At 39.4% G+C, this 24,542-nt stretch overlaps 1 protein-coding gene across 1 annotated transcript in view; it reads left to right on the top strand.

Annotated features, from left to right (window-relative positions):
* Positions 1-24,542, top strand: part of GFM1 (G elongation factor mitochondrial 1) — a 52,662-nt gene that overhangs the window by 372 nt on the left and 27,748 nt on the right. Inside the window, exons 2-10 of the mRNA XM_006079558.4 lie at positions 1,985-2,137; positions 3,694-3,826; positions 4,268-4,472; positions 6,361-6,477; positions 9,238-9,388; positions 17,858-18,012; positions 18,568-18,652; positions 22,815-22,952; positions 24,394-24,495. Coding sequence (XP_006079620.2) covers positions 1,985-2,137; positions 3,694-3,826; positions 4,268-4,472; positions 6,361-6,477; positions 9,238-9,388; positions 17,858-18,012; positions 18,568-18,652; positions 22,815-22,952; positions 24,394-24,495 — 1,239 coding nt within the window. The remainder of the gene's footprint in view (positions 1-1,984; positions 2,138-3,693; positions 3,827-4,267; positions 4,473-6,360; positions 6,478-9,237; positions 9,389-17,857; positions 18,013-18,567; positions 18,653-22,814; positions 22,953-24,393; positions 24,496-24,542) is intronic.

Raw genomic sequence — 24,542 nt, 5'->3', positions numbered from 1 at the left:
CTGGAGTGAAGATCAAGACAACTGAAAAATTAGTGTGTTCAGGGCTCGAACCCAGGGCTTCTGGCTCATTATCCAGTGCTCTTTTCAGTACAGAGTGTCATTGGGCTGAGTGCTATCTCTTTTAGCTGACCTGGTTTATTTGATTTGTAGCCTTACCTTCCCCGTACCTTTCCTGTGTTCTGTCTGCCTTTTGCGGGACGCGGGGAGAGGTCGCAGAGTGGACTAGCATTCAGTTCAGTCCCTCAGTCGTGTCTGACTCTTCGCGACCCCATGAACTGCGGCAGGCCACACCTCCCTGTACATCACCAACTCTCGGAGCCAGCCAAACTCATGTCCATTGAGTCGGTGATGCTATCCAGCCATCTCATCCTTTGTCATCCCCTTCTTCTCCTGCCCTCAATCTTTCCCAGCATCAGAGTCTTTTCAAATGAGTCAGCTCTTCACATCAGGTGGCCAAAGTATTGGAGTTTCAACTTCAACATCAGTCCTTCCAATGAACACCCAGGACTGATCTCCTTAAGGATAGACTGGTTGGATTTCCTTGCAGTCCAAGGGACTCTCAAGAGTCTTCTCCAACACCACAGTTCAAAAGCATCAATTCTTCGGCGCTCAGCTTTCTTCACAGTCCAACTCTCACATCCATACCTCACTACTGGAAAAACCATAGCCTTGAATTTTGTTGACAAAGTAATGTCTCTGCTTTTTAATATGCTGTCTAGGTTGGTCATAACTTTCCTTCCAAGGAGTAAGCGTCTTTTAATTTCATGGCTGCAGTCACCATCTGCAGTGATTTTGGAGCCCCCCAAAATAAAGTCAGCCACTGTTTCCACTGTTTCCCCATCTATTTGCCATGAATTGATGGGACCAGATGCCATGATCTTAGTTTTCTGAATGTTGAGCTTTAAGCCAAGTTTTTCACTCTCCTCTTTCACTTTTATGAAGAGGCTTTTTAGTTCCTCTTCACTTTCTGCCAAAAGGATGGTGTCATCTGTATATCTGAGGTTATTGATGTTTCTCCCGGCAATCTTGATTCCAGCTTGTACTTCCTCCAGCCCAGCGTTTCTCATGATGTACTCTGCATATAAGTTAAATAAGCAGGGTGACAATATACAGCCTTGACATACTCCTTTTCCTATTTGGAACCAGTCTGTTGTTCCATGTCCAGTTCTGATTGTTGCTTCCTGACCTGCATTAGGTAGGAGTTGATCCTTTCCTGTCATGCAGAACTTTGCTTTGCTTGCTGATATCCCAGGAGTTTAATCAACTAAGTGCTGATCACCCAGATTCCATTTTACATCTTCTACTTCCCCTTATCTAGAAGTGGCTGCAGTGCATTTTGGATGTGCAGTCCTGTAGGGAGAGATTTATATTATGTCTTGATTGCAAAAATGCAGAATTCCCCATCACCATTGGAGTAAAATAAAGTTGTAGTTGCTGTTTAAAAGTTATTGTTTCAGGGTAGAAGGAATTGGCAGCCTTTTGTACACTACCTTGAACATATTGGCACTTCCGCATACAGCTTAAAAATCCTCAAAAATCCTTGCTAGCTGTGAATCTATAGTAAGAAGGAACAGGGGAAAATCAAAGTAAAATTTAGGGTGAACACTATTTCCTATTAAAGCAGCTGTTGGGAACTGTCTTTCTGATTTTATCAGCCCCAGTGTATGTTTTAAAACCTGTGCCATTTAGTAAAAATATCTGTCCATTTATATTTAATTAATTTGAATGTATTTTTTCTGAGGTTTTTTTTTTTGTTTTTTTTGTTTTTTTTTACGAGTATGCTTTTCCTGTTCTCCTTTGCAGTGTCTTCTTTGGTTATAGGAGTTGGCAGTTGAGACATTCACTGTTTTGCCCTTTCAGCCTATCTCCTATGCCGTTTTGTGTTCATTGAGATTTCTTAGAGGAGAGATGTCCATTCAGCCCTTTCTAATTGTCCACTGTTATCTCATAAAAAGTGTACTGAATTGAGCTCTTATGTTTTCAGGCTAATTGGAAGATCTGCCGATGGTGTTCATCAGGGGTGATTCCTAATGAAAAGATACGAAATATCGGGATCTCAGCTCACATTGATTCTGGGAAAACTACATTAACAGAACGAGTGCTTTACTACACTGGCAGAATCGCAAAAATGCATGAGGTATGGGGTTCATGGTTGACTTCAGATTAGTTTGACCTTGGTTTTGATTGTTTTGTAAGGATTTAATAAACTTCACAATCCTGAAAGATTAAAAGGATGGTAACCCTGGAAATTTAATCAGTCACAAAGTGGATAGCTCAGGTTGGCTTGAAATGTTGCTCTGAGGAGTTTCTCTAAAAACCATCACTCTGGGTATCCTGAGTAGGTTGTTTTTTTAAGAATGTTAGGTAAATCTGGGAAAACCACAATTGAAAAAGACACGTGTACCCTAGAGTTCATCACAGTGCTATTTACAACAGCTAGGACTTGGAAGCAACCTTGATATGTCTATCAACAAATGAGTAGAGAGAGAGAGAGAGACACACACACACACACACACACACACAACAGCTAGGTCTTGGAAGCAACCTTGATATGTCTATCAACAGATGAGTAGAGAGAGAGAGACACACACACACACACACACACACACACACACGAATATTACCCAGGCATAAAAAAGAATGTTTTAGTGAGATGGAATCTGTTACATAGAGTGAAGTAAGTCAGAAAGAGAAAAGCAAATATTGTATATTAACGTATATATATGGAATCTAGAAAAATGGTTTTGATGAACCTATTTGCAGGGAAGGAATGGCAACGCAGACGTAGAGAATGGATTTGTGGACACAGTCGGGGACGAAGAGAATGGGATGAATGGAGAAAGTAGCATAGACGTATATGCCCTGCCAGGTGCAAAATACATAGCTGGTGAAAAGTTGCTGTGTAACCAGGGACCCCAGGCTGGTGATCTGTGACCTCAGGGGGTGTGATGAGAAAGGGAAGGGAGGCTTCAGAGGGAGTGGGTGTATGTACAATTATGACTGATTCATGTTGATCTATGACAAACAAATGCAACATTGTAGAGCAATTTTCCTCCAATTAAAAAAAAAAAAGGAATGTTAAGTCAATACGATATACCCCTAAGCAGCCATAAAAATAATGTTTACATATGTTTTGGAGAGATGTTTATAATGTTAAGTGGGGAAAGGGTTTAAACTGATGATGTATTAGCCTACTAGTTAAAAATTACAGTTATCAGGAAAAAATTATTTTAGAAAATCTTGGAACTCTCCTGAAGGCATAACATATCCAGTAACTCAACTTTCCACTTAAAAGTGTTACTTCAGATGAAGACCATCTTGTTAAATCACAGACTTTAGAAGCTGAATCCTTCCCACCCAGCCCTCAAAGTCCACGAGTAGCATAGAAGGGAAATACCTGTTCCCTGCACACCTGCTCACAGACTGACAAGGCAGGTAGAAGAAACGTGGCAGAGGGAGCCAGGGTGGCTTTTAAGACCAGGTGACGCTCAGTGGTAGCAGCTGCTGACAACAGCAGTGAAAAAAAGGGTTACTGTTAATAGAGGCCAAATACTGGAATCAGTTTTCAATTGAAATTTCCTGAGATGTGGTTTGACAGTTAAGTTTCTCTGTGTTCTGGTTCCTTCTGTAAAGATGTCTTCCCTTCTTGGAAGGCAGGGACAGAGAAATCTGAATCGCTCTGCTTGTGTTTAGGTGAAAGGTAAAGATGGAGTTGGTGCTGTCATGGATTCCATGGAACTAGAGAGACAAAGAGGAATCACTATTCAGTCAGCCGCCACGTATACCATGTGGAAAGATGTCAATATCAACATCATAGATACTCCTGGTGAGTTGGGTTCTTGGTTTTGTTGCAGCCTTTTGGGCAGCAACACAGTTCTTTCCTCTCCTGTGACCTAGCTCATTTTTTAATAACAAATAAAACTCCAAAAGTGTGACTGTGAATTCCCTATTAGAGAAATCTGAATGGGACCTAAAATACTTCATCTTTAAGTGGTTTCTTTGAAAAACAGTGCAAATCAATAGTGACTAGCAAGATTCCTACCTTTTACATGTTGCTGCTGATTCCAGAGGTGCCCATGCCCTAGTATCTAGTTTGATTTTGTTGGGCCCCTGGACCTTATGGTTGGTGAATGATATTGGTGGTTTAAAGAATCCACATTCTAATTAGAAGACTTCCATAATGATCAGAGGTAGACTTTTACTTGTGCACGTTGTAAAAATTCAGACTGCTTTTTAAGACCCTCACACACTTCTCTGTCTCGCTCAGGGCACGTGGACTTCACCATAGAAGTTGAGAGAGCCCTGAGAGTGCTGGATGGCGCAGTCCTGGTTCTCTGTGCAGTCGGAGGGGTGCAGTGCCAGACCATGACTGTTAACCGCCAGATGAAGCGCTACAATGTTCCATTTCTAACTTTCATTAACAAACTGGACCGGGTGGGCTCCAACCCAGCCAGGGCCCTGCAGCAAATGAGGTACCGCACCTTAGAGCAGAGCGGAGTTACGGTCTAGCTAACAGGCCGTCCATCTAGAAGCACTGTTAATTCAGTGTCATTAGCTTTATCCTGAATTTGTTTTTCCTTTTTAAAATTCACATACGTGAATTACTTATCTTAGTAAATGGAACCCTGATGTCCATAGTTTAGTTTGTGATATGATTTTATCAACTACTTTCTCTGTATAATAGAAATATGACTTAAATTTTTAGAGAAGTTGAAGGTGAATTCAGAACTCATCTGGTAATTTGTAGTGTTATAATTAGAGAAGTTATAATCTAGGATAGGTTGTAAAAGTACCTCATGTTTATTTAGACAAACATAAAGGATTGCCTTCAGTTTTAACCTTTATTTGCGGAATTTTAATTTAATGTCTTAAATTGTCAATAATATGCTATTTTCTTTTCATCAGTTAATGTATTTGTTAGTATAGCAGCAGTCCTTCCTTTCTAGACATAACCCAGTGGTCGTCACATGATTTTACATTTTTCACAGTACGATGTACTTCACACAGCCTTTGAGAAGAGTCGATTGCACTTTTTACCTTTTGTAGATCTGTAGATGGAGCCATAGAGTTCCTACTCAAGTCTCCCGTGACTGAGCTCTTGGATGTAGGCAGTAAAGTCTGAGGCAGTGGAGAGACTAATGTGTCTCATGACAAGAGATGCATGTTAGGGGACTTGAAGCGACGGTATTGCTGTGTGCTCTCTGATGGAGGTGACGTATTTGAGAATATGCGCGTGAACCTTTTCTTTACTGGGTGTTTGTAATACTTTCTTGGTAAAATGAAATGTTTTCACTTTTTGTTCTAATTATATTTTACTTGTGGTTGGCAGTAGATGGGCTCTTTCTACCAAGTCTTCTTCTGAATTCCAGGCAGATTCTCTTTCAGCATTTATTTGACTATTTTGGTAGTCAAGTACTGCTTTGCTCCACTCCCCTTAATCTGTTACCTCATCCTATGATTCCCATTAAATAGCTTTTGAAACTTCTGAATCTGACCTCTCTGTCTTGCTTTTTCTACCATACTTTCTCATACTTTCTGTTTCCTTCTCATTTTTCACTGGGTTATGAGAAAATTTTTGAGGTTAGTCTTCCAATTCACTTCTCTGGTATTCATCTGCTTCCCTTCTGTTATTTAGCATGTTTTTTGTTCTTTTTAATCCCAGCAATTATGTAGTTCAGTTTCATATTAATAGAGGTGATTACTTCTTGGATCTTTACATTTTATTTTCTCTAGTAACTCTTTCCTTGGAAGTTAGTACTGTTTCTTGAACTCCCATCTCTTTCAAGCTGTTTGTTTCCTTCAGGTATTTGGTAGTTCTTAGTTATCTGGTCAAAGTTACAGACTAAACAGCATATGTATACTTGAATGTGAATTCCTGCCAATGAGTGTAATTTCCGTTCTGTGGTTGTGCCTGATTGGGTGCACAGGCTGATGATGAGTGTCTAATAACCACCGTATGGATTTTCCCCCTAAGGAACTTCCTTTTCAGATAGCTGTACTTGGCTTCACTTGTATTAGCTGATCCAAGAAGGAGACGTGGGCACAATTATCCCACCATCCTTTAATTTCCTGGCCAACCACTTAGTGGCCTGTCCTCTCCCTTCTGTGTCTGATTCAGGGTATTCCGGGGATCTAATGGGAAAAACACTTATCTTACAGTTATTTTTGTTGCCTAAATAGGGTTGTGCTTCCTGAGCACAATGAATTTGTCAGTCTATTCCCAGCTGCTTTGTACCTTTGGCTCTGACCTGCTAATCAGTTCCAAAGATCTGCCATTGATTTCTTTTTTTTATTTATTTTGTCAGTTCAAAGAAATTTGATGAAGAGAAAAAGGGGTAAACATGTATTTTTATTTTTCAGGTCTAAACTAAGTCATAATGCAGCGTTTGTACAATTGCCCATTGGTTTAGAGAGTGATTTTAAAGGTATTATAGATCTCATTGAGGAACGAGCCATCTATTTTGATGGAGACTTTGGGTAAGTGTTAAAAATATACTATTCAAATCTTATATTTTAAAAAAGTATCAAAGAGAAGGATATGGATGAGTGCTTTAAATATAAACTTTTTTGAACTGAGACTGAAAAAATGTCATCTAAGATGATTTTCTTTTAATGCATTTAATTCTGGTTACTTCCCATTTTGCTTAGCATTCAGTCCAAGGGGGAGTATGTTACTCTTTGGATGATATGTGTATATTACATACTAATATACATGGTATGGTGAAAGGCCTTCAGTTTAAACTAATGATGTAATATCTCTTTTTCTACTTTTATTCATTGATGTGTTCATTCGTTCTGTAGATTTTGTTGGAACAACTACTGTGTCATGAGTATTGTTATAAAAGCTGGGAAGAAAGAAGGGATTATAAATACTTCTCTACTTACTTCATAGGATTACAAAGATAAAAAGATTAATGTATAAAAGAAGTTACCTATTCTTTTATGTAAATAAAAGAATGTTTGGGCAATACAAAAAGCAAATTGGTAACTTTTGACATGGTATTTGGTCCATCAACCAAGTTTTGAGAGACCTTTGCATACAAATCCCAGTGGTTATCAAACTGTGGCATTCAGAAAAATCACCTGGAAAAATGCACATATCTGGATCCACTAACAGGGATTCTAACTCAGTAGCTATAGAGTGGGGCCTGGTATTTGCATTTCTGGAATGCTCCCAAGTGGTGCTGATGTTTCAGGTCTGAATGCCAGAGTTTGAGTGGCACTAAATAGACAGTGTGGGGAGTTGTAAGTGATCCTTTGTTCTGAAGAGTCGCTCCGGAGCCTGGCAGTTTCTCCAAAGGTCCTTTCTAAGGGGTCCCGTCCTCTGTTTTGGAACTGAGATTACTAGTCTGGCAGGTGGATGAAGGCCATTGTGATCAGATAACTATAGAGTTTATCTTTATTGACCATCTTTTCCGTAAGGAGAAGATCAAGCCTATTCAGTGGACAAGGCGTTTCTCACTTTTTGTTCCACAGCTAAGTGATGACAACCGAGTTTACCTCTCACTCCTTAGAATGTAAGGGACAAGAATTTTTATCAGGTTTATTTGCTGCTATGTCCCCAGCCCTAGAACTGTCTGGTACAAAATAGGGACTCAAAAAATATTTTTAAGTAAATGATTACTTTGCTTGCCCAGAATTACCAGTGCACATGTTTCTGTCTTCTAAAGTAGAGGTTTTTTAACTTTGTTGTGCATCAGAACCACAGGTGGAACTTCTTAATATACCTGCGCCTTTTCCCAGCCCTAGACCACTGGGTATGTATATTTTGAAAGGAAGTTTCCGAAATGAAAGACAACCAGGGACCTTGCCAGGAAGGAAGAAATTAGATTCTGAAGGCTGTGAAGAGCCATTCTTTAGCATAATAAGAATTATTTTCTGACTGTTTGCGATTTGCTTCTCCCTTCCCCACCCCTTTTTTTTTTCAGGAATTTTTTTCTGAAAAGCTTGTTATTGCTTGACATTAGATTCCATTTTTAAAGAACTACTTTTAACGTGTTCAGACTGATGTTTGTAAATATCAAGTACATCCATTTCTCTGTTGTGTGTATTTATTTGTGACTTTTAGCTATCTGGGCCCTGAAGGAATGGAGAATGGAGGTCAAGTTTGAAGAGTCTGTCATAATTAGTAAACTTTTTTTTTTAACTACAAAATGGAGTATTCTGTATTAAAAAAAAATTGGGTAATTGGATTTGTTATTAATGACCCAGATGAGTCAAGTCTCTATCTTGCTTGTCAAAGACTGTGATATTCTGATTAATTTGATTAATAGAATTTTCCAGTACAGTTGCCCCTTGAACGGTGTAGAGATTAGAGGTGTCGATCCCTCATCCAGTCAAAAGTTCAAGTATAACTGTTGACTCCCCCCAAAACTTACCTACTAATAACCTACTGTTGACTGGACGCTATCAAAAATGAAAAGATAACGTGAAAAGAAATTCATATTTATTTAAAGGTATAAAAGTTCATGCATTGATAAGAAAGAAGCAGTAATATATTGCTTTATGGTAGCCTAGTATAATTGGTGTAAAGCAGTAGCCTAGCCTAGTCATTATAAAATTATTTATGGCATATGATATTATAATCATATTCCTAATACAGTATTGGAAATATTGTGACTTAAAAAAATTACCTGTGATGGTATGCAGTTTCTCTAATTCTGTGAGAGGCATACTGTATGGATGTAATTCTTTGAATGCAAAGTTATAAAACAGTAATTAAACTAACACTTTTAATTTCATATTAAATATCACTTACTTATTCCTATATAATGATACACTTCAATACAAGTCTTGCAGACAATGTAATACATGTATTTTTGCATGTTTATTGAAAAACATCTTTGTATAAGTGGACCTGCACAGTTCAAACTTGTTTTGTTCACGGGTCAGCTGTACTCATGGGCTTTGGAGTCAGTTTGGCTTTGAATTGTGTGTGGCTCATACATTTACTGGTAGTACAGCCTTGAGCGATTTGCTTTGCCTGTTTTAAACTATTTTGTCCACTATTCCGTCTGAATTTTACAGATACATATTTTTCTTATTTGTGATTTTAATGCAAAAATATCAAGAGCTCTTATCTCAAAAAACATTTTGGCCATTAGTTTATCTTTTTCATTGATAACTTATATGTTTAACTGAATATTCTTTTTTCAAATTAATTTTTATTAGAGTAAAGTTAATTACAACTTAATTGAATATTCTTAAAGCACCAAAATAAAACATTTCTTCTCTTAGTCAGATTGTTCGATATGGGGAAATTCCAGCAGAATTCAGGGCGGCGGCAGCAGACCACCGGCAGGAGCTGATTGAATGTGTTGCTAATTCAGATGAGCAACTTGGAGAGATGTTTCTGGAAGAAAAAACTCCCTCAATCTCAGATTTAAAGGCAGGTGCTCCCAAAATATGTCTTATATTAACAAGAAAAAGAGGGTTTTTCCGGGTTTTGTTTTTGTTTTTTTGTAGGGAAGGGACATGACGCTTTTATGTAGGGGCTTTATTAATGAAATCTGAGCAAAGTTGTTTAACCCTAACCCTAATTGGTTCCTTCAAAAAAAAGTGTGACATGGCATATTAGTCTTTTTAAGTAGTAATATAAAATGGGAAAGGAATTATATAAAATTATATAAAATGGAAAAGGAATCAGTTTGTTCTAAGAAAAAAGATATTTAAACAGCAAACCTCTTGAACCGATCTATATCAAAAAGCAAACAAAGATAAACTATAAATGCACGCTGTTGACTATTTGGAAGGCCATAGGTTCCTTTACTTAGTTGTTCAGCTCTTTAAAATGAACGGATCACCTGCCTAAGACTGCTATTCAGTTTTAAATAGACAGTTCTCCACTGTTGTTGCTCGGTCACCCAGTCATGTTGCAAAGTTGCGAAGTCCGACTCTCTGCAACCCCGTGGACTGCAGCACGCCAGGCCTCCCTGTCCCTCACCATCTCCCAGAGTTTGCCCAAGTTCATGTTCAGTGCATCGGTGATGCCATCCAGCCATCTCATCCTCTGATGCCGTCTTCTGCCCTCAATCTTTCCCTGCATCAGGGACTTTTCCAGTGAGATGTCTGTCTGCATCAAGTGACCAAAATACTTGAGCTTCAGCTTCAGCATCAGTCATTCCAGTGAATTTTCAGGGTTGATCTCCCTTAACATTGACTGGTGTGATCTCCTTGCTGTCCAGAGGACTTTCACAAGTCTTCTCCAGCCCCACAGTTCGAAGGCATCAATTTTTGGGCATTCTGTGTTCTTTGCCATTCAGCTCTCAGAACCACTGGGAAGACCATAGACTTAACTATATGGTCCTCTGTCGGCAGAGTAATGTCTCTGCTTTCAACACACTGTCTAGGTTTGTCATCGATTTCCTGCCAAGAAGCAATTGTCCTATGATTTCATGGCTGCAGTCACTGTGTGCGGTGATTTTGGAGCCCAAGAAGAGGAAAACTGTCACTACTTCTATTTGCCATGCAGTATGGGGCCAGATGCCATTATCTTAGTTTTTTATTTAGTCTTAAGTTGGCTCTTTCACTCTCCTCCTTCACCCTCATCAAGAGGCTCTTTAGTTCTTCTTCGCTTTCTGCCATTGGAGTGGTATCATCCCCGTATTTGAGGTTGTTGATGTTTCTCCCACCTATCTTGATTCCGGCTTGTAACTCATCCAGCCCAGCATTTCTCATGATGTGCTCAGTGTGTTGATTAAACAAACAGGGTGACAGCCCTGTCATACTCTTTTCTCCATCTTGAACCAATCAGTTGTTCCATACAGGGTTCTAACTGTTGCTTCTTGACCCACATACAGGTTTCTCAGGAGACAGATAAGATGGTCTGGTGTTCCCGTCACTCTAAGAAATTTCCACGGTTTGTCATGATCCACACAGTCAAAGGTTATAACGTAGTCAATGAAACAGAGATAGATGTTTTTCTGAAACTCCCTTGCTTTCTCTATAATCTAGAGAATGTTGGCAATTTGATCTCTAGTTCCTCTTCCTTTTCTAAACCCAGCTTGGACATCAAGAAGTTCTTCGCTCACATAATGCTGAAGCCTGGCATGCAAGATTTTAAGCATGACCTTACTAGCATGGGAGATGAGTGCAATTGTCCAATGGTTAGCACATTCTTTGGTACTACCTTTCTTGGGAATTGGGATGAGGATTTTCCAGTCCTGTGGCTACTACTGGATCGTCCAGACTTGCTGCCATAAAAACCTTGATGGTGTCATCCTTTGCCGGGGTCTAGCCCCGGCTGATCCAGGGTATTCGAAGGAGAGATGGCATCAGCGATCATCAGGAAACAATAGATCAATTAAGCGTTAATTAAAGATATAAAGAGTGGTTAAATAAGGATAGCTCAGTGAGGAAATTCAATGGAGAAGAGAGGCTGAGTAATTCAGCCAGAAGGTGAGAGAAAGAACGACATGGGGAGACCAAGTTTCAGTGAACAAGGCCCGCACTTTATTTTCCAAAGTAGTTTTTATACCTTAAGTTATGCATAGAGGATAATGAGGGAAGAGGTAGAGTCATGCAGTAAGCCAGGCTTTCTTCCTGCAAACTTATCATATGCAAAAGTTTAGGTGATTTGCATCATCTTCTGGCCCAGAGGCCTGTTAACATTTTAAGACCCTTTCTTCAGAAAACTTATTTTTCTCTAAAGGTGATTAGTCAGGCACCACCCTCCAAAAGCATTAAAGTTGCATTCCTATAGGGCAAAGGTGTGGTGGGCTACAATAAAAAAGAATTAACTCAAGGGTCCAAGGTTACAAACATTAAAGCTACTACTTACACCAATTATATTACTCAGTACACTGCCAGGGACACAGCAGGTAAGGGATATGGAGACTTAGCAGCAAACATTGGCCCAACAAGTGAAAAACCCTTCACCAATACAATTTCTAATCAATCTTTTTACTACTCAAAGGAATCTGTGTTTAGACAGTTTAGAACATCTCCTGCCTCTCACAGTTGGGAGGCTCTGAACAATCACATGTGGCCGGAAAAACCTATTCAGGCAGGCTAGAGGACTTCCAAAGGAGTTTGTAGGTTGAAACACTGTCACACCCAGGAATTATTAACTGGAGCTGTAAGCTAACTCTTTTTTCAGAGAGAGGTAGTGGGGCACAGCCCCCCGTAAAGTCAGAGGTGTAGGTGAGAGCACAAAGCAGAAAGTAGGCAGACTCTGATTTGGGGGGTAGATGCTCGAGAATTTCCAGAGGGACTCCTGAGGCTCGATCCCGCCTTTGCGTATGCCGAGCCTCCTTCCTCATGACCTTTGCCACGGGCGGAGTTCCTCACGCTGGCTCCTGGCAGTGATAGACTTCCAGTTGAGCTATTCCAGATCCTGAAAGATTATGCTGTGAAAGTGCTGCACTCAATATGCAATATGCCGGCTCCCGGCAATCCTTTAGGGATTTGAATAGTTCTGCTGGAATTTCATTGCATTCACTAGCTTTATTAACAGCAGGGCTTCTTAAGGCCCACTTGATTCGCACTCCAGAACGTCTGGTTCTGGGTGACTAACCACACCATTGTAATAATCTGGTTCATTAAGATCTTCTTTATATAGTTCTTTGGTGTATTCTTTTCATCTCTCCTTGATCTTCAGCATCTACTAGGTCTGTACCATTTTTATCCTTTATTGTACCCATCTTTGGGCGGAATGCTCCCTTGATGTTTCCAGTTTTTCTGAAGAGATCTCTAGCCTTTCCCCATTTGTTGTTTCTTCTATTATTAAGCATGGTTCATTGAAGAAGGCCTTTTTGCCTCTTCTAGCTATTTTTGGAACTCTGCGTTTAACTGGATGTACCTTTCCCTCATTCCCTTGCTTTTCATTTTTCACTTGTTCTTCCACTATTTATAAGGCCTCCTCAGACAACCACTTTTCCTTCTTGCTTTTCTTTTTCTTTGGGATGATTTTGTTTGCCACTTCCTGTGCAGTAGGGACCTCTGTCAGTGGTTCTTTAGGCATACTGTTAATTAGATCTAGTTGCTTGAACCTGTTTGTTACCTCTGCTGTGAATTCATACAGCATTTGATTTAAGTCATACCTGGCTGGCCTGTTGTTTTTCCTGGTTTTCTTTGGTTTACGCCTGAATTTTGCTATGAGACACTGATGATCTGAGCCACAGTTAGTTCCACGCCTTGTTTTTGCTGACTGTATACAGCTTCTTCATCTTCAGTTATAAAGAATATAATCAGTTTGATTTCAGTATTGACTAATTTGGTGATGTCCATGTGTAAAGTCATCTCTTGTGTTGTTGAAAAAGGGTATTTGCTATGACTAGTGCATTCTCTTGGCAGAATTCAGTTAACCTTTGCCCTGCTTCATTTTGTTCTCCAAGGCCAAACTTGCCTGTTACTCCAGGTATATTTTGACTTCCTGCTTTTGCATTTCAATCCCCGATGGTGAATAGAACATCTGTTTTAGGTGTTAGTTCTAGAAGATCTTCTAGGTCTTTGTAGAATTGATCAGCTTCAGCTTCTTCTGCATTGGTAGTAGGGGCATAGACTTGGATTACTGTGATGTTGAACGGTTTGCCTTGGAAACGAATTGAGATAATTCTGTCTTTTTTGGGGCTGTAGCCAAGTACTGTATTTCTACTCTTTGGTTGATTATGAAGACTACTCCGCTTCTTCTATGGGATTCTTGCCCACAGTAGTAGATATAATGGTCATCTGAATTAAATTCTCCCATTCCTGTCCATTTTAGTTCGCTGATTCCTAAGATGTCATTGTTTATTCACCATCTTCTGCTTGACCATGTCCAATTTTCCTTGATTCATGGACCTAACATTCCACATTCCTATGCAATACTGTTCTTTGCAGCATGGGATTTTACTTTCATCACCAGACACATCCACAACTGAGTGTCATTTTTGCTTTGGCCCAGCTGCTTCATTCATTCTGAGGCTATTGGTAATTCTCCTCCACTCTCCCCAGTAGTATCTTGGACACCTTCACACCTGGGGGACTCACCTTCGGTGTCATATCTTTTTGGCCTTTTATACAGTTCATGACATTCTCACAGCAAGTATCCTGGGGTGGTTTGCCGTTCCCTCCTCCAGTGGATCACGTTTTGTCAGAACTCTCTGCTATGACCCGTCCATCTTGGGTGGCCCTGCACGGCGTGGCTCATAGCTTCATTGAGTTATTCAAGCCCCTTCGCCACCAAGGTAGTGAGCCATGAAGGGGATACTTAAAACAGCCAACCTCTTGGACATATCCTTATTAAAAAGAAAGAAGATAATCTAGAAATGTACACTGCTGACTATTTGGAAGGCCATATAGATTTCTTTACTTGATTGTTCAGCTCTTTAAAATGAAGAGAAATCACCTGCTTAAGACTGGTATTCAGTTTTTAAATAGACAGTTCTCCATAACAGAGAACAAATGGCTCAATAAGATGCTCAACATCACTAGTCATTAGGGAAGCAAATCAAAACCACAGTGAGATACCACTTTATTCAATAGGATGACTGTTACTTAAAAAGCAAAGTAACAAGTGTTGGTGAGGATTTAGAGAAATTGAAATCCTTGTGCATCGCTGGTGGGAATGTAAAATGATGCTTCTGTGGAAAACAGTAGTGATTTCTCAAAAAAAAAAATTAAACCCAGAACTACCACATTGTTTCATTCAGTTGCTAAGTTGTGTCCGATTCTTTGCACGGACACTGCAGCACACCAGGCTCCTGTGTCCTCCGCTATCTCCCAGAGTTTGCTCAGATTCATATCCAAGAACTACCATACGGTCCAGCAATTCCATTTTTGTATACGCAAGAGAATTGAAAGCAAGGATCAGATATTTGCACACCAATGTTGACAGCAGCATGATTCACAGTAGCTCAGAGTTGGAAACAACTCAGTGCCAATCAGTGAATGAAGGACAAATAACGTTGGCGTGTTCATACAATGGGGTATTACTCAGCTTTAAAAAGGAACCAGATTCTAATACATGCTACAATATGGGTGAGTCTTAAGGATATCACGTTAAGTGGAATAAGCCAGACATAAAAGGACAAGTATTGTACGACTACACTTCTGTGGGATAGCCGGAACAGTCAAGTTTCTAGTAGGACAGTGGTTACCAGGGGCTGGGGGAGGGGAGAATGGGAAGTTTAATGGATCCAGAGTTTGAGTTTGGGGATGAAAAGGTTTGGAGACAGATAGTGCTGACAGCAATGTGAATGTACTTAATGCTACTGAACTGCCCACTTAATGGTTAAAACAGGCAATTTTGTGGTGTTTACATTATCATAATAAAAAAAGACTGACACTTATTTTGCCAAACCACTTCATGCACTTAGCGGAGATCAGGTAAATAAACATTGTGTGTAATAAGTGCACTCAGGGAGTTTATAGATCAGGTGCACAAGGAAAGAGATGCTTACTAACATATCTCAGCTTGAGTTCTGTACCATTCACAAAGGCCTTATCACCTCAGCTCTCTAATGACTAAAGAACTCCATACAGGAAAGTATAGGTCTGGGCCTTAAATAAAGTCGAGCAGTGTATCCTAAGAACCACCAAAGAGAGGTCTTGATCTATTAAAAGGAATGTGTCAGGACTCCCCAAGACCACTCCAGATTCTGTGATTCACTGGGAGTCAGGACTCAGCATGTAGTCACACTCATGGCTCTGGTGCATTACAGTGAGAGAGTACAAAGCAGAATCAGCAAAGGGAAAAGGCGTGTGAGGTAATGTCCAGAAGAAACCAGGTGTAAGCTTCCAGGCACTCTCTCAAGTGGAGTCTTGCCGTGCATGCCTGTGTCCTCGAGCAGCAAGTCGTGACTGTACCTGTGAAATGTCTACCGGAGAAGGTCATTAGAGACTCGGTGCTGGTTTCACTGGAGGCTGGTCACATAAGGCTTCCCTGGTAGGTTAGATGGTAAAGAATTAAACTGCAATGCAGGAGAGCTGGGATCAATCCCTGGGTTGGGAAGATCCCCCTGGAGAAAGGAATGGCTACCCACTCCAGTATTTTTGTATGGAGAATTCCATGGACAGAGGAGCCTGGCAGCTACGATCCATGGGGTCAGAGTCAGGCATGACTGAGCGACACACTCACATAGACGCACCCTGCCTAGCACGTACCAGTTTCCAGACTTCCAGAAGGAAAGCAGGTATCTAGCACACATCCCATTGTTTTTGCAGCAGTATAGGCACAGCGAGCCAGTCTTCCCAGCTGCTGGGAATCCCCTGACACCCAGATTCCCAGACGCCAGCCAGGGGCCAGCCTCGCAGGGGGCTTTCAGCGAGAGCGCTTTCAGTCCTGCTGTTTCCTGCTTTCTTCCAGGCTGCAGTGTACTTTAGCTTCTGTGTTGTCGTTGGATGTATCAGGCACAGTGGGAAGGCAGCACTTTCCAAGTGTGAATGTGATTCTTACAAAAGTAAGGGAAATTTGGGGTAAGAACATAGCTTTTGTTAGGCTGGTATAGGTTTAGCTTTAATTTCTCCTTTTTTCTATTCATCAACCACACTCATGTGTTTCTCTATTCAGTGGAAGTAAAGAAGGTGTGGTAAGATTCATTCGTTCCTGCTTTTGTATATATTGGAGGGTTGGAATGTCAAAAATGTGACTTTGTGGCCTAAGGTAGCCTCAGTGGTTAGTGACCGAGCCGTTTCTGGTTCCTAGGAAAAGCAAGTTTTTAAGAGAGTTTCAAATAGTAATTGCTTTCTTAACATGCTTATTTTCTTCTTTTTATACTCCTTTTATTGTGCTCAGTTGTTATCCTAGTTTTCATTGTGATGTTTAGAAATTGTGGTTATAAATGTGTTGCTTTAAGCTTTGTGGAATATCTAGGCTTCTATTTTTTTTGAGGACTGAGAAATAACTATTCTGCTCCATATTTCTGCGGCACCAACAACTGTGGTGGGCTGTGGCCACAGCACAGACTGCTCTTGGCCTCTTCCAGCCGCCAGAGCTAAAGCTCTGCTGCCCCCTCTGAGGCCTGTAGCCTGTAGCCCCTGAGGAGCAAGCCTGGGGCACGTGGATGGTGCTTGCACGAGAGGTTGGTACAGGACCAGGAGGTCCTTATTTACAGCCTGTTTCTATCAGGACCCTTAATTTATGAGCAACTTGTACCGGTTTGGCTTCCCGTATGTATATCCTTTAAAAAAAGAAAACAAATTGGTTAATTGTTTTTTTAATAGGTGATACTTTCATATGGTTTAAACATTTAAAAACTATATGAAGTTACACAGTAAGAAGTCTGTTACCTGGCTCTCATCTGCCCTGCGCTCTGTGCTGTGCTTAGCTGCACAGTCGTGTCCAACTCTTTATGACCCCATGGACCCTGCCAGGCTCCTCTGTCCATGGGGATTCTCCAGGCAAGAATACTGGAGTGGATTGCCATGCCCTCCTGCAGGGAGTCTTCCCAACCCAGGGATCAAACCCAGGTCTCCCACATTGCAGGCAGATTCTTTTCTGTCTGAGCCACTCTGGGCCCCATTCCTAAACTGGGTTGCCAGTTAATAGTTTCTGGTGTTTCTTTCCATAGATTTTTGTTTTGTTTTGTTTGCATATATGTTGCTTTTTCCTCTATTTTACACAATTGTTAACATACCATTTACACTGTCCGGTGTGTATGTATATAGTTTTTTCTCCAAATTGAAAGTTAGTGACATTCTAAGGGTTGAAAGCAGTTACAGTGTTGAAAGTTAAATAGCCTTTTTCTTTCAATTTTTTTTTTGGGGGGGGAGGGTATTTTGACCTTAAGTTGTAGAGAACCCCATTCCAGTCTCCACTAAAGCCAGTACTCCAAAGAGTATCAATTTATTTCAGTCATTTGTTTCTTTGTAATTGATCTGAAACACAAAATGTAACTTTAAGATGAACTAATCATTATTTTTTTTTTTTCTTTTGTAGCTTGCCATTCGAAGAGCTACTCTAAACAGGTCATTTACTCCTGTCTTTTTGGGAAGTGCCTTGAAAAACAAAGGAGTTCAGCCTCTTTTAGATGCTGTTTTAGAATACCTCCCAAATCCATCTGAAGTCCAGAATTATGCTATTCTCAATCAGGAGTAAGTTTTGGAAATTGATTCTTAGTCTACGCACAGAGAATCTGACATCTGTGCACTGGAAAAGAATTTAAGAATGGTTTTTGAAATTATGTTGCATTTGTGGGTTTTTTCCAATAATTTATAAAAACTAATCTTTATTTGTGTTTGGGTAACAATTTTGGCATAAAGAAAAATATTTATTATACCTTCCCATATCATATTCTATTTGTAAGTTAGAATATGGTTTGTTTCATTATCAAGATTTACATCATTAGAAGATTTTCTCATTTGGAACCAATTTTTTTTTAATGTTATTTAAGAAACAACAATTTTTTAAGCTTTCATTATTTTTTTCTGAGATGCATTTTGTGTTTATTATTCTACTCTGGTCCTGTCACAGTGCAGTATTGGCCAGAAGTTATTCTTGTTGATCCCATTCAGTGAAATTTCACTTAATAAGCTCAGAAATGTTGAGTGCACTGTGCTTTTCCTCAGGTAATATTCTGATGAAGCCAATTGTTATAAAAGAAATATCAAATGTTGCATCTCACAAATGTGTATGTCTTTTATTTTAAGTGACTCCCAAGAGAAAACCAAAATCTTAATGAACCCCAAAAGAGACAGTTCCCATCCATTTGTTGGCCTGGCTTTTAAACTGGAGGTAAGTTGCTTTCTAATGTATTTAACTGATGTATATAGAATTTTTCTTTTCTTTTAGGCTTTTATTCCTATTACAAAGTGACTCTTAGGAAAGATTTAGTTACACATTTCTCCACTGTAAAGTTACTTTGTCCCCCACCCTGTTCCATACTGACTCTAGAAGAAGGTTTCTATGCCCAGCCCGCACTTAAGGGGTAGGGAATTACATTCTTCCTCCATGAGGGGGCAGTGTCTCTGAGTTACGTGGGATTCTTCTGTAAGGAAGAGTTGTCCTTTCTCCCCCATATTTATTTATACAGTCATTTGTTTTTATCAGTCTGGACTTACATATATTTGTTTCATACTTTGAGTTAAAACCCAGTACTATGTTATTTATTTTATTGCCAGACTGACCAGTTTTCGCGGTTGGTGCTCTTTCAGGTGGCTTTTGTGTCCCTTAGACGTTCCCTAGTATTTTGCTTCTGTGAGCAGTTCCTTACCTTCCAGGCTTACGTTGTATATTTCCTGCCGCAGCCCAAGAATCAGCCATTTGTCTAAGAGTCCTGGTTCCTTTTAATTGTGAATGGTATTAGGAACCAAGATTTGGGGACTGGGTATACTTTTTGTTGTGGTGGTGTTGCTTCTGTGTATAATATTTTAAGGAGGAAAAAGGTAGATAAGTCGGAAGTGTTCAAGTGTGGTTATTTCTGGGATGGAATTATACTGGGGGGAGGTGCTTTCTCCTAGTTTTTATTTTTAAATTTTTACAGTATGATTTTTATTCTAAATCCAGAAAAAGTAATTTTAAGTTAAAAAGTAGAAATAACATTGCAGTAACAGTGTTTGTTTATTAGTTATTTTGGCTGCGCTGGGTCTTTGTAGGCTGTGTGCGAGCTTTCTCTAGTTACGGTGAGCAGGGCTACTCTCTGTCGCAGTACCTGGGCTCCTCACTTCTGGGGCTTCTCTTGCTGCAGAGCCCGGGCTCTAGGCACACCGTCAGTAGGTGCAGTGCACGGCTTAGTTGCTCCACAGCATGTGGAATCTTCCTGGACTAGGGATGAATCCTATGTCCCCTGCATTGGCAGGCCAATTCCCATCCGCTGTGCCACCAGGGAAGTCCTTGGAATATTTTTCTTAGGATACCCAGAGTGTGTTTCTTGAGTAAAAGATATAAAATATTTTAAATGTTTAATGGTATATATTGCCAGATTGCTTTCATATTTTTAGTTTCAGGTGAACAGGGAAGAGACTCAGCCATACATATTCATGTATCCATTCTTCCCCAAACTCCCCTCCCATGCAGGCTGCCACATAACATAGAGCAGAGTTCCCTGTGCTAAACAGTAGGTCTTTATTGGTTATCCATTTTAAATGTAGCAGTGTGTATATATCCATCCCAAACTCCTTAACCATCCCTCCCCCCAATCTTTTTCCCCATATCTTGCCTTAATTCTTAATAATAGAAAACATTTTTCTATATAATCATTATGCAATTCTGTGTCCTCTTTTGTAATTCCCTCTTTATTTATTTTTTTTTTTTTTAGTGTCAAAACAAACTGTTTATTCTTTTTTTTTTTTTTTTAATTTTATTTTATTTTTAAACTTTACATAACTGTATTAGATTTGCCAAATATCAAAATGAATCCGCCACAGGTATACATGTGTTCCCCATCCTGAACCCTCCTCCCTCCTCCCTCCCCATTCCATCCCTCTGGGTCGTCCCAGTGCACCAGCCCCAAGCATCCAGTATCGTGCATCGAACCTGGACTGGCAACTCATTTCATACATGATATTTTACATGTTTCAATGCTATTCTCCCAAATCTTCCCACCCTCTCCCTCTCCCACAGAGTCCATAAAACTGTTCTATACATCAGTGTCTCTTTTGCTGTCTCGTACACAGGGTTATTGTTACCATCTTTCTAAATTCCATATATATGCGTTAGTATACTGTATTGGTGTTTTTCTTTCTGGCTTACTTCACTCTGTATAATAGGCTCCAGTTTCATCCACCTCATTAGAACTGATTCAAATGTATTCTTTTTAATGGCTGAATAATACTCCATTGTGTATATGTACCACAGCTTTCTTATCCATTCATCTGCTGATGGACATCTAGGTTGCTTCCATGTCCTGGCTATTATAAACAGTGCTGCGATGAACATTGGGGTACTCGTGTCTCTTTCCCTTCCGGTTTTCTCAGTGTGTATGCCCAGCAGTGGGATTGCTGGATCATAAGGCAGGTCTATTTCCAGATTTTTAAGGAATCTCCACACTGTTCTCCATAGTGGCTGTACTAGTTTGCATTCCCACCAACAGTGTAAGAGGGTTCCCTTTTCTCCACACCCTCTCCAGCATTTATTACTTGTAGACTTTTGGATCGCAGCCATTCTGACTGGTGTGAAATGGTACCTCATAGTGGTTTTGATTTGCATTTCTCTGATAATGAGTGATGTTGAGCATCTTTTCATGTGTTTGTTAGCCATCTGGATGTCTTCTTTGGAGAAATGTCTATTTAGTTCTTTGGCCCATTTTTTGATTGGGTCATTTATTTTTCTGGAGTTGAGCTGTAGGAGTTGCTTGTATATCCTCGAGATTAGTTGTTTGTCAGTTGCTTCATTTGCTATTATCTTCTCCCATTCTGAAGGCTGTCTTTTCACCTTGCTAATAGTTTCCTTTGATGTGCAGAAGCTTTTAAGGTTAATTAGGTCCCATTTGTTCTTAGGATACCCAGAGTGTGTTTCTTGAGTAAAAGATATAAAATATTTTAAATGTTTAATGGTATATATTGCCAGATTGCTTTCATATTTTTAGTTTCAGGTGAACAGGGAAGAGACTCAGCCATACATATTCATGTATCCATTCTTCCCCAAACTCCCCTCCCATGCAGGCTGCCACATAACATAGAGCAGAGTTCCCTGTGCTAAACAGTAGGTCTTTATTGGTTATCCATTTTAAATGTAGCAGTGTGTATATATCCATCCCAAACTCCTTAACCATCCCTCCCCCCAATCTTTTTCCCCATATCTTGCCTTAATTCTTAATAATAGAAAACATTTTTCTATATAATCATTATGCAATTCTGTGTCCTCTTTTGTAATTCCCTCTTTATTTTTTTGTCCTTCCCTTTTTAAAATTAGAGTCAAAGTGTTTGACTTACTTGTATGAACCTTTCTCTAATAAAATAAAATAAAAAAAACAGTTTAAAATTTACATAGTCAAATACATCAATCTTTGTCTTTTGTCATTTTCTCAATCTTCCTCCTTGATTATATTCTATAAATACTTACTTTTGTCTCTTCTGCTTTCTTGTGGGGTTTTTTTGTTTTTTTCATTGTTAATCCTATTGGATTTTGTTTTGCTGAATGTGGTGTTCAGATCTAAGTGTATTTCCTCTGCCTCCAAATAAAAGACCAATTGTACAGTTACCAGTTTTTGAATAGTGTTAAATTTTTTCATTGATTGTCATGTCTCCTTTTTTATCTATTGACTAATGAATTAAACATTTTAGATATTTATTCTATAAGGGCTATTGCTTTTAATATTTTGAAGTATTTAACGTGTTCTTATATCAGAGTTATTTTCTTTTTTTAGCTTTTCTTCTAAATATTAAAAATCACTAATAATATATTTAAAAAGTCATCTTTGGAATTTTATTGCTATTTTGTTAAACCTAAATATTAATATGGGAAGAAATGGCAACTTTTAAATATTCAGGAGGAAATGATCCTGATTATTCATTTTTTATTCAGTTACTTTACAGAATTCATATTTGTATAGCTTTCCAGGTGATTATCAGTTTTTATAACATGTATAGTCTTTCCTTTCTAATGATATTTTCGTTGTCTTTCTAATACAATTTTACCTTATTTTTATATCTTACTGTATTAAACTGAACTTATGAAATAACTGGCTTATTATATAATTTTAAAACTTTTTCTAATAACTTTTTTCAGAGCAAACAAGTAGTGTCTTGGATTTTGATATCAGAAAGAACAAGAACCATTTAACTTTATTCAAAACTAGCATCAAAGTAGTTTATGACAATAAGCTGAAACATATATATTTAAGTTGTACTACTAAAACTGAGAGCAAGTATTTGAAGGTGATTGTGAAATTTTCCTCTTATTTTTGATTCCTGTCTCTTTTTTACTCTTTCTGTCCTTACCTAATCTTGACTTCTAGGCAGGTCGATTTGGCCAGTTAACTTACGTTCGCAATTATCAAGGAGAGCTGAAGAAAGGTGATAACATCTATAATACGAGGACGAGAAAGAAAGTGCGGGTGCAGCGCCTGGTTCGCATGCATGCCGACATGATGGAGGTGGGTGCCTGCGCGTCACTGCACAGTCAGAAATCTCTCTCATGCAGTTGAAATAGGTCTACTTTTTTGGTATCCTGAGCTCCACAAGAAAATCACTTTTAGTTGAATGTGTTTTCCTAGCTTCTTCCTTTTTAGTTAGGTGGGCTCCATGTCTCATGTAGCACTGTGGTGTAGGCTAAATTAGCACATATTAAGAACACTTAATATGTTCTAATAATGGTGGTATAAAACTACCACCATTTGTGATTAGCTGTCTTTGTTCAGTGGCCAGGGTTAGGGAGAAGGGACAGCACTTTCCTCAAGAGCTAGCCTTGGAAAGAGTATAGTAGGTTTTTAGTTCAGTGGAACTGCGGTTCTCAAAAGTAAATGAGAATAATAAATTTACACGTAACTTCCCATATTGCTCAGTGGATTTACTTCCTGAAATACGGAAATAGAATCAACCCCTAGAAGGGCTTTATTGGTGCTAGAACTCATCTAAAGATTTAAAACCTCTGAAGGCCTAGTCTGGGAGATACACTTTGGCTTATGATTTGACTCCTTGAATTGGCTCTGAACCTGTCCCATCTTCTGTGGTCCACAGGGTTAAGCGTTGGCAGGAATACCAAGTACAGGAGATTGTCCTCTCCTTGCACCCTTTCCCAGTTCAGCTCTGTTATTCCTAGAGAAATTTATTAGTCTAAGCAAAATCTTATGGTGGACATTTTTGGCGTCCATAACTGTTGTATCTCCTGGAAAATGAATAGACAGTCTTTCAAAATTAGACATCGTTGTTTTTTGAAATAGGCAGCAGGGGGCAGGCTAGAGGGATTAATGCTTGTCACAGCTGTTTCATGGGCCAGAAGGCTCCCTATAGCTGTGTAACCATTAAAGCAAGACACGCACACTTGCTCATTCACAGCCACAGCTGTTATGAATGAACTGTTAAAGGACAAAGACTAGGAAGTTTAGAGGCCCCAGTGCTTTATTCTTAGATTTCCTGTGTTTTCTTAACTGCTTACATCTCCTGCCTTTGTTTTCAAAACCTCCTTTGCAAGTTTTCCGTGTATGCCTTTGTCATACACATTTCCTTGTTAGACAATGGCGGCACATACTGTACTACATACTTTTTAATTCTATAGGAATAACTTTAGAACCATGAGGCTCTGTGTTCTGTTGGTACTGCAGATCCTCCAAGTACAGATGCCGTGTTCTGAGTTTCCATTTACAGTAGGATCTTGCCAGTTGAGATGTGGTTTAAATAAGAGCCCTGTTGAAGGTGTATCTTGCCACGGTTGATTGTTGGTATTGCATTGGTTCTGTCTAATTCTTTGTGGAATTCCTGGTGAGATTCGGGCATGTTTGTTTGTGCACAGTGTGATTATTATGCAGTTACTTTTTAGTGATTATGTACAGATTTGAATTACTTGCAAGTATCATTTTGCATTATTTCTTTCTTTAGGATGTTGAGGAAGTGTTTGCTGGAGACATCTGTGCATTGTTTGGCATTGACTGTGCCAGTGGAGACACATTCACAAACAAAGATAATAGCGGCCTTTCCATGGTAAGCTGTTTATCACTTGCATTTCAAGAATGTATGTTTTAGTGCTT

Source organism: Bubalus bubalis, chromosome 1 (assembly GCF_019923935.1).
Source record: "Bubalus bubalis isolate 160015118507 breed Murrah chromosome 1, NDDB_SH_1, whole genome shotgun sequence".
NCBI lineage: Eukaryota > Metazoa > Chordata > Mammalia > Artiodactyla > Bovidae > Bubalus > Bubalus bubalis.
The sequence above is the reverse complement of the archived record's forward strand: the minus strand, read 5'-3'. Positions and strand labels throughout refer to the sequence as shown.